The sequence below is a fragment of the Crinia signifera genome, chromosome 5 (genome assembly GCF_055691185.1).
Source record: "Crinia signifera chromosome 5, ASM5569118v1, whole genome shotgun sequence".
NCBI lineage: Eukaryota > Metazoa > Chordata > Amphibia > Anura > Myobatrachidae > Crinia > Crinia signifera.
This window is the reverse complement of record NC_139221.1, coordinates 119241722-119255885: the sequence shown is the minus strand read 5'-3', so window position 1 is coordinate 119255885 and position 14164 is coordinate 119241722. Positions and strand designations below refer to the sequence as shown.

The 14164-nt window shown below is 43.4% G+C and overlaps 1 protein-coding gene across 1 annotated transcript in view; it reads right to left on the bottom strand.

Moving 5' to 3' along the window:
- Positions 1-1022: 1022 nt before the first annotated feature.
- ELOVL2 (ELOVL fatty acid elongase 2) overlaps positions 1023-14164 on the bottom strand; it is a 142651-nt gene continuing 129509 nt past the window's right edge. The window contains exons 5-8 of the mRNA XM_083187922.1: positions 13483-13654; positions 12370-12494; positions 10351-10485; positions 1023-2285 (exon numbers count right to left, since the gene is read on the bottom strand). Coding sequence (XP_083044048.1) covers positions 2160-2285; positions 10351-10485; positions 12370-12494; positions 13483-13654 — 558 coding nt within the window. The 3' untranslated portion in view covers positions 1023-2159. The remainder of the gene's footprint in view (positions 2286-10350; positions 10486-12369; positions 12495-13482; positions 13655-14164) is intronic.

Below are 14164 nucleotides of genomic sequence, written 5' to 3'. Positions count from 1 at the left end.
GTAGTCAATACTAATGGTCACATTTTCAAACCTGCTGCATTCATTCCTACTATAGATCCACAGGTTGCCTGGAAAACATGCAGCGTTGGTAGATCTTGAGGACAGGTTTGGCCACACCTGCCATAGAGTATTAGAATTTTTTTTTGATGGTATCTCTATCTTTACATTTGAGAAATTCAGAGTAAAATATTCAATTAAATTGTGTTTTATGTCATATTTTGGTTTAATTATGTGGTGAGGAATATGATTAGTGCAGATGGTGTACACTGCTCTTGGAAGAGCATTATAAAGTACACCATCGATTTACCTCTTCTCCATGAAGTGTTCTTCTAAATATGAGGATCTTCACATAAAGGTGGCCATAAAACAGGATGCTTGTAGCCGACATTCACACAAAGGATGATGGTATTAGAGTTTGCAGAATTCATCCCAGCAACAAGTCTGTAAGAACTATATGTTGCATATAAAACAATCTGGTCATGGAAATATTGGTTATGGATTCATCCAATGAATAAATGAAATCTCCAATCATTTGTAAATGACTCCTCCAGTAGCTGCCTGAACACACTCTGGCTCACCAATGATGATTAGCTGAAATGAATGAAAAATATCTGCAGCTCTGAATTGTTCAGTATAACTATTACTGGGGCAGATGTATTAAGCCTGGCGAAGAGATAAACTGGAGATAAAGTGGAAGGAGATATCGCACCAGCCAATCAACTTCCAACTGTCATATTTCAAACACTGCTGATTGGCTGGGGCATTATCTCCTTCCACTTTTTCTCCACTTTATCTCCAGTTTATCTCTTCGCCAGGCTTAATACATCTGCCCCAATGTCCCTTACTGTGCCCAGCTCTAGTAATTCATATTGTGCAGCATGGAATGGAGTCTGGTTCGAGAGCAGAGTGGAATACTGACGGCTCAGCAGTGAAAATGTAATGATGACACATACAGTACTTACAATGGAGTAAGCTTCATATTAATTTGGAGCGTAATAAAGACACCAATCTGTCAGACACTGTTGTCTATTTAAATCCAGGAAGTAATTTACTAAAACAAAATAAATTAAAATATTATATAGAAATTGGAATTGTTAAGATACATTTCAGGTAGAATATTAACCACATGCAAGTATGAATGCTCAAGCACTGTTGAAGCCCGTTCTCCACTTTTACCTTTTGGGGTTGTACAATAGGTTCTCTTTCAGAAGCACCCAATAAGTATATACCTTTAAACTGTGAGCAACTTTTTAATAAATTCCCCTAAAATGTAAAAATGTCAGTGCCAGTTGGAATATCACACGTTCCTCTCCATCACCACACTTTACTTCCCTAGAATCTGATGGTAAGTGGGTTATGCAGGTCACACTGCCACGTTCCTCTACAGCATTGATGCATAACCTACAGGGGCATGAGGAGGGGTTTACTACTAGAGAGTTGTGGCAGATGTATAAAGTCTTTCTTAACCTTTGTATCCCTGAGCACAGGCAAGTAAATGAGGGGATGGAGGTATGTGGCATGATATTGGATCCAACACTGGAATTTACATCATTATGTTACCTACACAAGTCCAGCGGCATCGTTCAAGATTCTCATTACCCCAATATATTGCATAACTTCACAAGTCAGTCTGCTTTAACATCAAACAATGCTTTCTCAGAGGACATTTCAACTGCAGTCAATATAAAGAGCTTTTGTATATTGATATCTGTGCGTAATACTCTAATCTGGGATGCAACGGCAGTGGGCTGGTACTCTAGTACTGTGTGAAAGAATAAAACTCCATCTCCAATACCTGATTTGTGGGAAGTAGCATACAGCAAGTCTCCTGATCTTTCACAGAATTTGAAACATTAGTATTTATATAAAGGCCTACATAAAACATGTAAGATGTCAGTGGGATGTTATAAGGCATTTTCTGGACTACAATTAGAAAATATTTCCATCTGTGTTATTGTTATGACATCTGGGTAAAAAAAAGCTTCCGATTCCATACTTCTGTCATAACATACATAGCAAAAGATTAAAAGAAATTGGAGTACCGATTATTATTATTTTAAATGCTTTAAACAGAAGAATTTGGTCAGTAGTTAGGTGTAAGCCTATCCGCGTGTTTAAGTATCATATTAAACAGAGGCTGCATATTAATAATCCATGGTCTAGTTCTGTTTCTCGTGCACAATTCCGTTGCTTGCGTTGACCATGTCTTTATGAAACCCATTCTTCAGTACTACGTTGGCTTTAGTTCCATTTGGATCGGATTTTGATGGTCTGGTCTTGTATGTCTATAGACAAGAATAAAAACAAGCCTGCATTGTTATATACTTATTGATTCATCATTTCTATCTCGCATCATTGTAATGTGCCTGGGAGTCCTCAGAAGCCATAACCCCTTAGAGAAATCCCTCTGATTCTCTCAGAGGACAGAGAAAAGCTATACGGTCATTCGGCAGACAGCACTAAGATCGACATGCATTGTGTCAACTACTATAAGTCAACATGCATCAAGGTCGACATGGGCTAGGTCAGTGAGGGCTAACCTTGACACTCCAGCTGTTGTTGAACTACACATCCCAGCATGCCCTGCTACAGTTTTACTATTAAGCCATACTAAAACTGATGCAGGGCATCCTGGGATGTGTAGTTCAACAACAGCTGGAGTGTCAAGGTTAGCCATCACTGGGCTAGGTCAACAATCGGTCAACAATAGGTGGACATGGGGTTTTTCATTTTTTTTTTTTTTGTGGTATTTCATGCCCTACCATACACTGGGCGAGGTGGGAGAATTAAATAGTTTGTCGAGCGTAGCATGGCGAAGGGACGCAGTGCACTTTTTTTAGTGTTCATGTCGACTGTGTGTGTGACAGGATAAAAAAAAAAAATAGAAAAACCCCATGTCGTCCTTTTGACTGTTGGCCTTGCCCATGTCGACCTAATGTCCCTGTGGACCTAACCCCATATTGACCTTCAGACATGTCGACCTACAGTGTTCGACCCAATGCATGTCGATCCTATGACCCATACCCAGAGAAACAAAAGGAAGGTTCCAAAATGAAACAGGTCTGACAAACCATTCAGTTTGTTTTACTCTGTCTTATATAGTGGGAGCTTGACAATGGACTTCTGATGTTTGTGTTACACAAAAACTGTTCCCAACAAAAAATAATGGCATCCAAGCTTGTGAACTAAATATATTGTAGCTGGAATGAGATTCAATAATATATGAATGCTCCAAAATATCAGTAAAGTAGTCTTAAATAATGTCATTAGAGCCTTGTAAGGTGATATATTACCTTCTGGTTCAGCCCAGAGAATGGATGCCCCACTCTGCGTAAGGTGACAAGTCTGATGTAAAGAGTATAGTACACTGGCTGTAGGTTTTTTCCAGTTATAAGGGCTATGTGACAGTGGCATGTGATTGGATGGCTGCAGAACTTGTTAAAGGAGAAAGGACTGTATCGCTAGGTTAGTGGCATCTGATTTGACAATTGCCAACGATATGCAAGTAGGTCAACCAGTTTCCTGTAATTGTGCTCAGATGGAAATTGTAGAAGAGCAGAAAAGCTCTGCCCATTTGCTGTATGTGTGCTATGTTCTCAAATGGGGACTTGCAGTATTCCAAATTTCATAAGAAAGTTTTCACACTGCAGAACCATTTTTTTTCTTAACTTCTCTTTTTGAAAGATTAAGTGCAGGCACGCCACTTATGAGTCATTTGGGCAGATGTATTAAGCCTTAACAAGAGATAAATGCATGGGTGATAGAGATAAACATCCAGCCAATCACATCCCAACTGCCATGTTACAGGCTGTGTTTGAAAAAAGTCAGTTAGGATGTGATTGGCTGGACATTTATCTCTATCACCCTTGCATTTAACTCTTGTTAAGGCTTAATACGTAAAAAGTTAAGACTTGATGAACATAGATGTAATAGAAGACTTCATTTGTAGCTGTAGACATTTTTTTATGACTAGCAGAACTGAAATTGTTGCTCAAAAGGAGTAATAACCTTGATCTTAGATTGTCCCCTATGCATGTTGCTGTTCTAAAACCAAAAACCCTGTCCATGTGCCAAATACCATGTACGTGGATAATCCAGACAGTAAGGCCCATTCATCTTTAAAATGAATAATTGTTTTGTTTGATGTATGTATCATTTCTTCCTCGCTCTCCATGGCAGCCATTACTCTGGGTATTCCCTCTCTATCTCCAGGTTTAGACAGGTATATTTTGAAAACTCCTCCCACCTTGGGTATATGTCTGCCTCCTCCCCTTCCTCTCCAGTCTTTTTTCCTGTCTCTAAGTTAGACTAGGTAGGATAAGGTTTGTTATTTTTTAGCTCTAGCGTACCTCAATATGTGCAGCCGGACGTCCCTGCGTGGCCGGGCTGAAATGGGTGCTTTCTACCCAGGGAGAAGAAGGAGCTCACCAGGCAGCGTCCTGCTCTGAGTTACCTGTAAAAGGACCGGAGGCACAGGGCGGCGATGTGTTGACTCCGTCATCCCCCCGTAGGTCTGAGACACGGGGCAGACGTCCCTGCGTGGCCGGACCGAGATGAGCGTCCTGCGGTTACCTGCAGGGTGACCGGCGGCATGGCGGGCGCCGGCGTCTTCCTTTAGGTCTGAGACGCGAGCGTCTCCAGGAAGCCGGCTGCCGGGCAGAGCTGGTCGCGTGCACGAGACGGAAATGACGCGGGGTCCCTCCACTGAAGGGGCAACAGCGAGCGGCCGGAAGAAGGGCTGGCTTCACTCAGCAAAGGGCGGAAGTGATTGGACGGCGTCCGGAAGGACGCAATGCGCAGCCGCAGATGGCGAGCGCCGGGTTTAAAAGCCACTGGGGCTTGAACGCTGTACTCACCAGAGCAGCGATACCGACAGTATGGACCCGGAAGCTGATCCTTCTCCCACTATACCTGATACTGCCATGGAGAGGTAAGACCTCATTGAGGTGCGCTGCAATAGCATATCTATAGAGCAGTTAGTGATAGGCTTTCTTCTCTGCTTAAAATTCCATAGTGTGTCTAAAGCCCCTGCAAAAAAGAAGGCAAAGACTAAAAATACCATGAGCAATTGCATGTCATGCGATACAGAGTTTACCCCGGAGAAAGGCGTTAATCTGTGCAAGGCGTGCAGGCAAACTACAGCCCCACAGGCAGTGGATCTAACTCAGATATTGTTGTGGATGAAGAGCTCACTGGTCACTAAGGAAGACCTTAAGGAGATTCAGGGAACTAAGAGGTCCAGGGCCCAAGCTAGCCTGGAGGGTGATGCGGATTCAGATCAGCCCATACTGAATGTGGATGACACAGATACGTCAGAACCAGAGTCAGGTGAAATACCTGAAAAGGAGAGGTCATTCAACTTAGATCTGGTAGACAGCCTATTAAAATACGTTTACAAGGCTATGGATTATAAGGAGAAGGAAGAAGAGGCACCTGACTCATTATTTGAGGATAGAGCCTCTAAAAGCAGAAGTTTTCCTGTGCACAAGGTTCTTAAGGACCTGATGCTAGAACAGTGGCAAAACATTGACAAGAAGTTCAGTAATTACAAGAGAGTGGAAAGAATGTTTCCCTTCAAAGATGAGCTCCTAGAGAAGTACTGCAAGTTACCCAAGGTGGATGCAGCGGTATCCGAGGTGGTCTCTAAAACAACGATACTGTTAGAAGACGGGGCTAATCTGAGAGACAGCATGGATAAGAAGGTGGAGATGGGCCTAAAGAAGTTGCACAACACTTCTACGGTCTCCCTAAAAGCAGGGGTCGCCATGGCTTCGACATCAAGAGCGCTCAGAGTATGGGGCACTAACATGGCGACAGACATAGATGAGAAGATATCAAGGCAGTATCTGATAAAGAACCTTAATATCATGATGAAGGCTATAGACTTCCTTTGCGAAGCATCTCTTGATGTGGTGGAGTACTCAGCCAAATCCATGGCAGCAGGGATAGCAGCCAGGAGGGCCATATGGCTGCGAAGCTGGGCCGCAGACGCTAACTCGAAGAACCGGCTTATAGCACTGCCATATGAGGGTAACCTATTGTTCGGGAGTAAATTAGACTCCATTATTCAAAGGATGTCAGGCGGCAAATCCGCCAAACTACCACAGGACAGGAGACAGAAGTTTCGAGGCCAATCTCCAAAACAGCACTTCCGGGAAGCTAAGAGCTACAGACCGGGGAGGCAATATGGAAGGTTTAACTCCGGCAGTACAAGGCAGTCCTTTCGCCAATCAGCGAGAAGGGGCTATCGTAGATTCTGACAATTACTGCCTAGGAGAATCGGTCGCGGTAGGAGGGAGGCTGACCAGATTCGTGGACAGATGGAGGAGATCAACACAGGACAGATGGGTTCTGTCAATCCTTACCCAGGGTTACAGCCTGGAGTTTCTAAAAATTCCGTTAGGAAGAAGATTTGTAAAATCAAGAGCGCCTACGACGACAGAGGAATCAGAAGCCTTAAAACTGATAATACAAGAAATGATGGAATCAAGAGCTATAGAAAGAGTTCCAGTGGGAGAAAGAGGGAGAGGCTTCTACTCCAAGCTTTTTCTAGTAAAGAAGTCATCAGGGAAGTACCGTGCGATACTAGACCTAAGGGATCTGAACCTAAACATGCAAGCAAAAAAGTTCCATATGGATACCTTACAAGTAATTCTCCTAGGAATAAACCGCGCAGATTTCATGTGTTCGATAGATCTGAAGGATGCGTACTTCCACGTCCCGATAGCTGTAAGGGACCGAAAGTTCCTCAGACTGATGGTCTTAAAACAACACCTCCAGTTCAGGTGTCTCCCATTCGGTTTATCAGCCTCCCCAAGAGTATTTACGAAGATACTAACAAGTCTGATAGCATTCATAAGAATGCAGGGGGTTGCAATTTGGTCCTACCTGGACGATTTACTTATTTGCGGCAAGACAGAGGAGGAAGTGAGACAAGCAGTCCAGACTACAATCACTACACTTCGGAGTCACGGGTGGCTGATAAACAAAGAGAAAAGTCAACTGGAACCTCTTCAAAGGATTCAATTCCTAGGGGTCAATATAGATACAGTAGAGCACGCGGTATACTTGTCAGAAGAAAGATGCGGAAGAATCCTAGATCTGGCTTTACAAGTTCAGTCACAGAAGAAGACAACGTTAAGGCAGGTCCTCCGATTGCTAGGGATGATGTCATCCACCATAGGGGTGATACCCTGGGCGAGATGGCATATGAGGACCCTGCAGAGAGAAATAAGACCCCTCACGAGAAGAGAAGTGGAGCTAGAGTACGAAGTAGTACTAAGCCAGGAAAGCAGGCGGTCACTGGACTGGTGGCTGGATCCTCGACTAAAACTGAGAAATACATCATTGAGTCAGCCCATGTACCAGGTCATAACCACGGACGCAAGTGCGACAGGATGGGGGGCCCACTGTCAAGACGCAAGGTGCCAAGGCCTGTGGTCCCAAGAAGAAAGAGCAATGTCCTCAAACCAGAGGGAGATGAGAGCTGTAGTGAGGGCGCTGAGATTCTTTCAGGAGCACATCAGAAGCACTCATGTCAAGATCAGGTCGGACAACATGACGGTGGTAGCATATGTGAACCGACAAGGAGGGACCAGGAGTGTAAAGCTCTGGGAAGAAGTATCCAACATTATGCCGTGGGCAGAAAGAAACTTATGCTCCATATCCGCGCTCCATGTCCCAGGGAAGGAGAACGGCCTTGCGGATTTCCTAAGCAGAAAACAGGTGGTGCCAGGCGAATGGGAGCTAAACCAGGGAGTGTTCCTGGAAGTCACAAGGAGGTTCGGTTACCCACAAATCGACCTCATGGCAGCAAGGCACAACAGAAAGGTGAAGAGGTTCATGTCAAGAGAAGAGGTGACGGGGACAGAAGGAGTAGACGTATTTGCGCAAGAATGGAGGTTCAAGCTCGGGTACGTGTTCCCCCCTTTCCCCATGATTGCAAGAATTCTAAGGAAGATCAGGGAAGAGAGGGCGGCAGTTATCATCATACTCCCATTCTGGCCAAGGAGAAGCTGGTTCCCCACAGTGCTAAGGATGGCAGCCAAACGGCCTTGGAGTCTACCTCTCATACCGAATCTTCTCCAGCAGGGACCAGTGGTACACCCAGACATCAGGACCCTGAGTCTGTCGGCATGGATGCTGAACGGTTGATCCTAGTGCGGAAGGGATTGTCCCACCAGGTGGCACAGTTCCTGCTCAAGGCAAGGAAGAGGGTCTCATCCAGAATTTACTATAGGGTGTGGAGTAAGTTCACGGAATGGTCAAAGTCATACCCGGAAAGTATAAGGACTGGGATCCCCTGCGTACTTCAATTCCTATACGAAGGATTCTCCAAGGGCTTGGCGGCGTCAACTCTGAGGGTGCAGATCTCAGCTTTGTCGGTCATGCTGGACAACAGATTGTCTGATGACCCACTCATAAAGAAATTCTATCAGGCGATCAAGAGAGAGCGTCCTAGAATCAGAGAGCCAGTAGCTCCGTGGGACTTGAACTTTGTCCTTAATGCCCTCATGAAGGCACCCTTCGAACCACTGGAGGAAGTACACATGAAGTTCGTTACGTGGAAAGTGGTCTTCCTTACAGCAATCACGTCCGCACGTAGGGTGGGTGAGCTACAAGCCCTCTGGGCGGAGCAACCGTACCTAAATATCCTGCACGATAGGGTCGTACTCAGAACGAATTCTAAATTCCTTCCTAAAGTGGTGTCCAGCACTACCCTCAATCAAGAAATCATTCTACCAGCCTTTTGTCCAGAACCAAGGACTGAGGAGGAGAAGAAACTGCACACGCTCGATATGCCTAGAGCTATTACCTTATATCTGAAGAGATCAGAAGAAAATAGGAAAACCAAGCAGCTATTCGTCCTACACTCCGGCGCAAGAAAGGGCGGAGCAGCCTCCAGAGTGACTATAGCGCGATGGATAACAGAGACCATAGCATTCACCTATAAGGACGGAGGTTTGGAGGTTCCCAAGGAGCTGAGGGCACACTCTACCAGGGCCATATCTACATCTTGGGCCAACAAGGCGAGACTCTCAGCAAAGGACATCTGTGCAGCAGCCACGTGGAATTCTCTACATACCTTTGTTAAACATTATAATGTTAACGTATCTCCTGCCCAGTTTGGGAAGGTGGTGCTAGAGCATGCTGTAATGCTATAATTCAATACATATATACTTAAGCATCATCTTGACTATGTCTGTTTATTACTGACCCCCCCCATATTTTATGCTTTGGTACATCCCAGAGTAATGGCTGCCATGGAGAGCGAGGAAGAAAGGATTCAATTATACTTACGATAATTCCGTTTCTTCTGAGCTTCTCCATGGCAGCCTATAAATTTCCCTCCCTGTTTAGATATATACATACTAGAGACACTCAAAAGACTGGAGAGGAAGGGGAGGAGGCAGACATATACCCAAGGTGGGAGGAGTTTTCAAAATATACCTGTCTAAACCTGGAGATAGAGAGGGAATACCCAGAGTAATGGCTGCCATGGAGAAGCTCAGAAGAAACGGAATTATCGTAAGTATAATTGAATCCTATCTGCCTTACAAGCTTTAGAATTCCCTTGAGTCCAGAGAACCACCTGCTTTCTGCAGTATCCTGACGTCGGATTCCCGACTGCCGGTGCTCCGACAGGTGGGGTGAGAGCAAAGAAGCCCCTTGCGGGTTCGCCACAGGTTCTATTCTCCCTCTATGGGGGTCGTGGACACCGCACGAGGGAGAATATCCTCTGTGAGTAGGGAGCCCCCTGTCTGAGCACCGGCGCAGTCCGGATTCTAAACGTTGGGATCCCCCCTTTGGGCAGTCATCCGGCACCCCTCCTAACAGCACCAAACTTAGAGCATAGGGAGATCATCTGACCATTAACTAGGAAGGGTGCATGAACCACAAAGCTGAATTGTGCGAACGGTCTTTACTTTGTGGATTAGCCACCTATATTTTTCATAGTAAAAACTAGTTTAGGACTAGTTTTGAAAATTTGCCGTCATCTAAAGAATCTTAATTTGATTAAACTAACATTGGTGACCTCTCTGTTTACATCACAAAGGGTCTTTAGAGTATGTGACATTATTGATTTCACCAAGAGAAAGTGTATTGTGTTAAAACAAAAGTAATGATTTCACACTTGATGACATTGGAATAACTTATATGACTGTTATAAAAATATGATGTTACAATGGATGACAATTATACATGTCTAATGACATGTTCATTAGTTATAACCAATCACAAAAAATCCCTCTAGAATTTCATGGAATTAAGATGTATGTTTGATGCATTCAAATGTTCATATTAGGTGAGTAAAATTTTAGTTCAATTTTAGACATTGGGATAACTTACCTTTAAATAAAAGTTTACAAATAATATGACCAATGTAGTCATATAGGAGGACTGAAATATCAGACAGCCTAGAGGAAACCCACAGGGCTTAATCGCTGCGCTGAGAGTGTGTGAGATTGTAAGCAGGAACTGGATCTAGAACGGCAAAGAAACTGTTAAATTTGAAAATTCATTGATAGAACATTAAAGTACAAGTGAAATTCTAAAAAGGCTCTTTATTTGCCACACTTTTCCACCCAAAACCCAGGTTTCTGTTAATGGTTCCAACACTGACTGTTTATACTTCACATTTAGGGCGGTATTCAATGAGCCTGATTCGCCATGTTTTTATGGCGAATTTGTGCTGTTTGGCGAATTTTTGACTAAAACGGTGAATCACCCTATTCAATGACCAGATGGCGAATACATTTGAAGGTTTTTTTCACCATGATTCACCGAGTAGCAATCGCTATCTTTTTATGGAGAAGTGGAATGTGAACTTTTAAAATAAAGTGTTTTGTTTTTTACATTTGGTGTCAAAAAATCAGGAATTTTATTCTGAGGAGGGGCATGCTATTTTTATTCATGTGCTGTAATTTTTTTACACAGCAGCCAGCAGGGGGCGCCGGAGCCGAGCCGCTCATTGCATATTCATATATTCACTGCACCCGATCGTTACGATCGGGTGTAGTGAATATACGCGGTCCCATGCTGGCACCCCCGGGGGGCAGCCTGTGCTGCCTGGCACCCGGGGAGCCCACATACGCTCTGGGGCAGGCAGAGAGACTTCCATCTCTCTGCCTGCCACCGTCCTCAGGCTCCCTGCGGCGTTCGCCGCAGGAGCTCATATTCGCCGGTCAGGGGCAGCGAGCCCCTGACTCGTTGAATACCGGAGCCGGCGAGGCTCCGGAACGTGGCGAATGTGCAGCGAATCCTAAAAAGGATTCGCTGCACCTCGCAGGTATTCACATTGAATACCGCCCTTAGACTCAGGTTATTCCTGGGTCTGGTCTGCATGTCACTTAGACACTCCCTTGAGGTGGAACCTCTGCATACACAGCCAATCACCAGCTTTTGTATAATTTTGAGGGACAAAATGTGACTGCTCTTTGAATCTTTGTGTAATTTCTATGGAAGTAAACCAAGCCCCCATGTTATTCCGTGGTCCTGCTCCACCAGGTTACTGACCAAGTACCAATGTATAATTTGAGTGGACTGTCCAAATGCACACTGATTGCTTAATTGGTTTCTGAGAAAATTAACACTGGTGTGTGTGCTTGTATGTTAGGGAATTTATGCGGAGGTGTATCATACCTTGGAGAAAATGCCAACCAATATGCTTATGTCATTTTACAAGCTGTGTTTAAATAATTACTGTTAGGAGTTAATTGGTTTGTCTTGCCACTTTATCTCTCTCCAAGGTGTCATACAAGTTCCCCTTATGCCTACACATGGTGAGATGTGTGCTAGGTGCGATTTCAGCCATACAATTTGATTTTGACTACGCTACAATAGGCAATTAAAGGGTGCATGTGATTTAGTTAAAAAATACCTGCCTGCAAATAACATTGTGCCTTGCGATGCAACAGCATCGCAAGGCAAATACACACAGTGCGATTTGAACTAGACGTGATGCAAATGTAGGCCCCATTAAGACTGTATATGCCCATACCGAGACAAAATAATAGTAAATATAAAAATATTGAGATTGAATTCTAGACTGAATCTACCAATCCTGCAGCCTGCATAGACTAGAACACTAACAATAATTGTAATATTAATCTATTACAGTATGGTGTATAACTCTGAATCAGGCCCAATGTGTGGCTATTAGTCCTTTGTGTTAAAAAAAAGAAATCATGATGCCAGGGTTTTTGAGATATTTGATTTAAATTATTTTTTAGAATATAAATGTAACGTCATGGTTTATCTTTAATCGGATTTAATCTACAGTAAACTATACATGTTCAATTCTAAAAAGTCAAGAATTGTATTTATTACATAAATGATATATTTGGCAACTAAAAGGTGTTCACCTACCAGTTGTGCTTGAGTGAGGTACTTCTTCCACCAGAGGTATTTGTGCATGGATGGAATAACAGACAGACCGTAGTAGGAGTACATGAGAACGTGGATAAAACTGTTTAGCGTAGGTCCAAAGAAACCTGTAATTAATATAAAGATGAAACTGTAATGAAACATTATACGCCAACACTGCAAAAGCACAATGTTATACAGAATTACTGTACTGTATGCTTTTAGCGCCAAATTAGATAGTAAGCTAGGACTGCTAACTGACTGTCCCCACGCTATTATGCATTGTGTATGGGCTGACATCAAATTGAGGCACAGTATAATGTTTTAATGAATTGAAAGGATCATTATTGGAAAAGTGGCAAGTGAGATCCAAAATGACCACAACTGGCCCAATTCAAGTGGGCTATGTAGATCCAAATGTCACCAGGTCTGGTGACACCAGCTGCGCGTTCTATATCTGTCCCTGGAGAAGAGTGTATGTGCTGTCAGGTCCTCCTCTGCAGGAGGATCTCGCAGTAAGAGGAGTTGCAGGTGTGTCACCCAACAGTACACTTACAGATGAGTGCTCATACACCTACATAGCCTTAATAAGCCACGCAATGAGGTTCCTTGCAACCCATCTGTCTTTGTATTGTGTATTACACACCTTATTGTGTATTGTGTAAGTATTACTTATTGTAATGCAAATAAGATGCACAAAAAGACTGCTGATTAATTGATATGCATCACAAATGTGTGCAACTTTTTTTATTGTTTAGTTTTTAATGTACATCCTTAAATTTAGTGTGTGTGTAAGTACTAGAGTGCTAAGCACACTAATCTGGTTTGTCATATTAGATTTTCTCATGGACCATGAAGCCACATGTCTGGCTTCTCTGTACGTGGTGGAACCACAAGCATGACATTTAGGAAATAAAAGTGTTTCTCCATGTAAGACTTGCAGGAGTAAAGTGTGCTGTGATGTCCTGACACAGGTTTCCCACCTGGAATCACTACAACCTCTAAACAAGCTATGATGGTTTTCACCATCACAAAGAGAAAACCCAGCAGCCATGTGCTTACATTGCTACCACTGCTATTCCTATTCATATTGCTACGCAACTGATGAAGACTTACTCTGTCCACAAGGAATCCAGTTCATTACACACCACCATATATTGAACATAGTGGCATGGTGGTAAACATGGAGGAATGTGATTTGGCTGTTTTTCTTCCGCAAAACAAAAAATATTGTGTCCATGAATTCAATTGCTTTGGAAAAATAGTACCACCAAAGAACTTTGGCCACCTGGAAATTAACGGAAATGTGAACATACAGGTCAGTGCTATATAACAGATGGATAAATATCAAAGATATAAAGAGAGCGCTCCGGGGTGGGCTGGTTTGTCAAATAGCTGCTATTAATGTGTGGAAATTAATGTGTGGAAGCACATTACAATGTATGAACACCACTAACATCCATTGAAGTGCAGTGGGCCGTGTGACGTAGGAGGTCCGGGTCACAGACCGGGTGACTGCTGATTGGTCATCCCATTATGTAAACAAAGATTCTCATTGGTCCATAATGATGATGTGTCACCGTTACTAGGTGACAACCATATACAAATAAACTGATAGGCTATACACCTAGACCTATATGTATGATCAAATTATTCATTTATTTTAAAGTGTTTTAAATGTTTAAGGGCCAGATTCTCTAAGCTTCAAAAGTGATAAAATCCAGAGTGATAAACAGCCAGCCAATTAGCTCCTACCTGCCATGTCACAGTCTGTGTTTGAAAAATGTCAGGCAGGAGC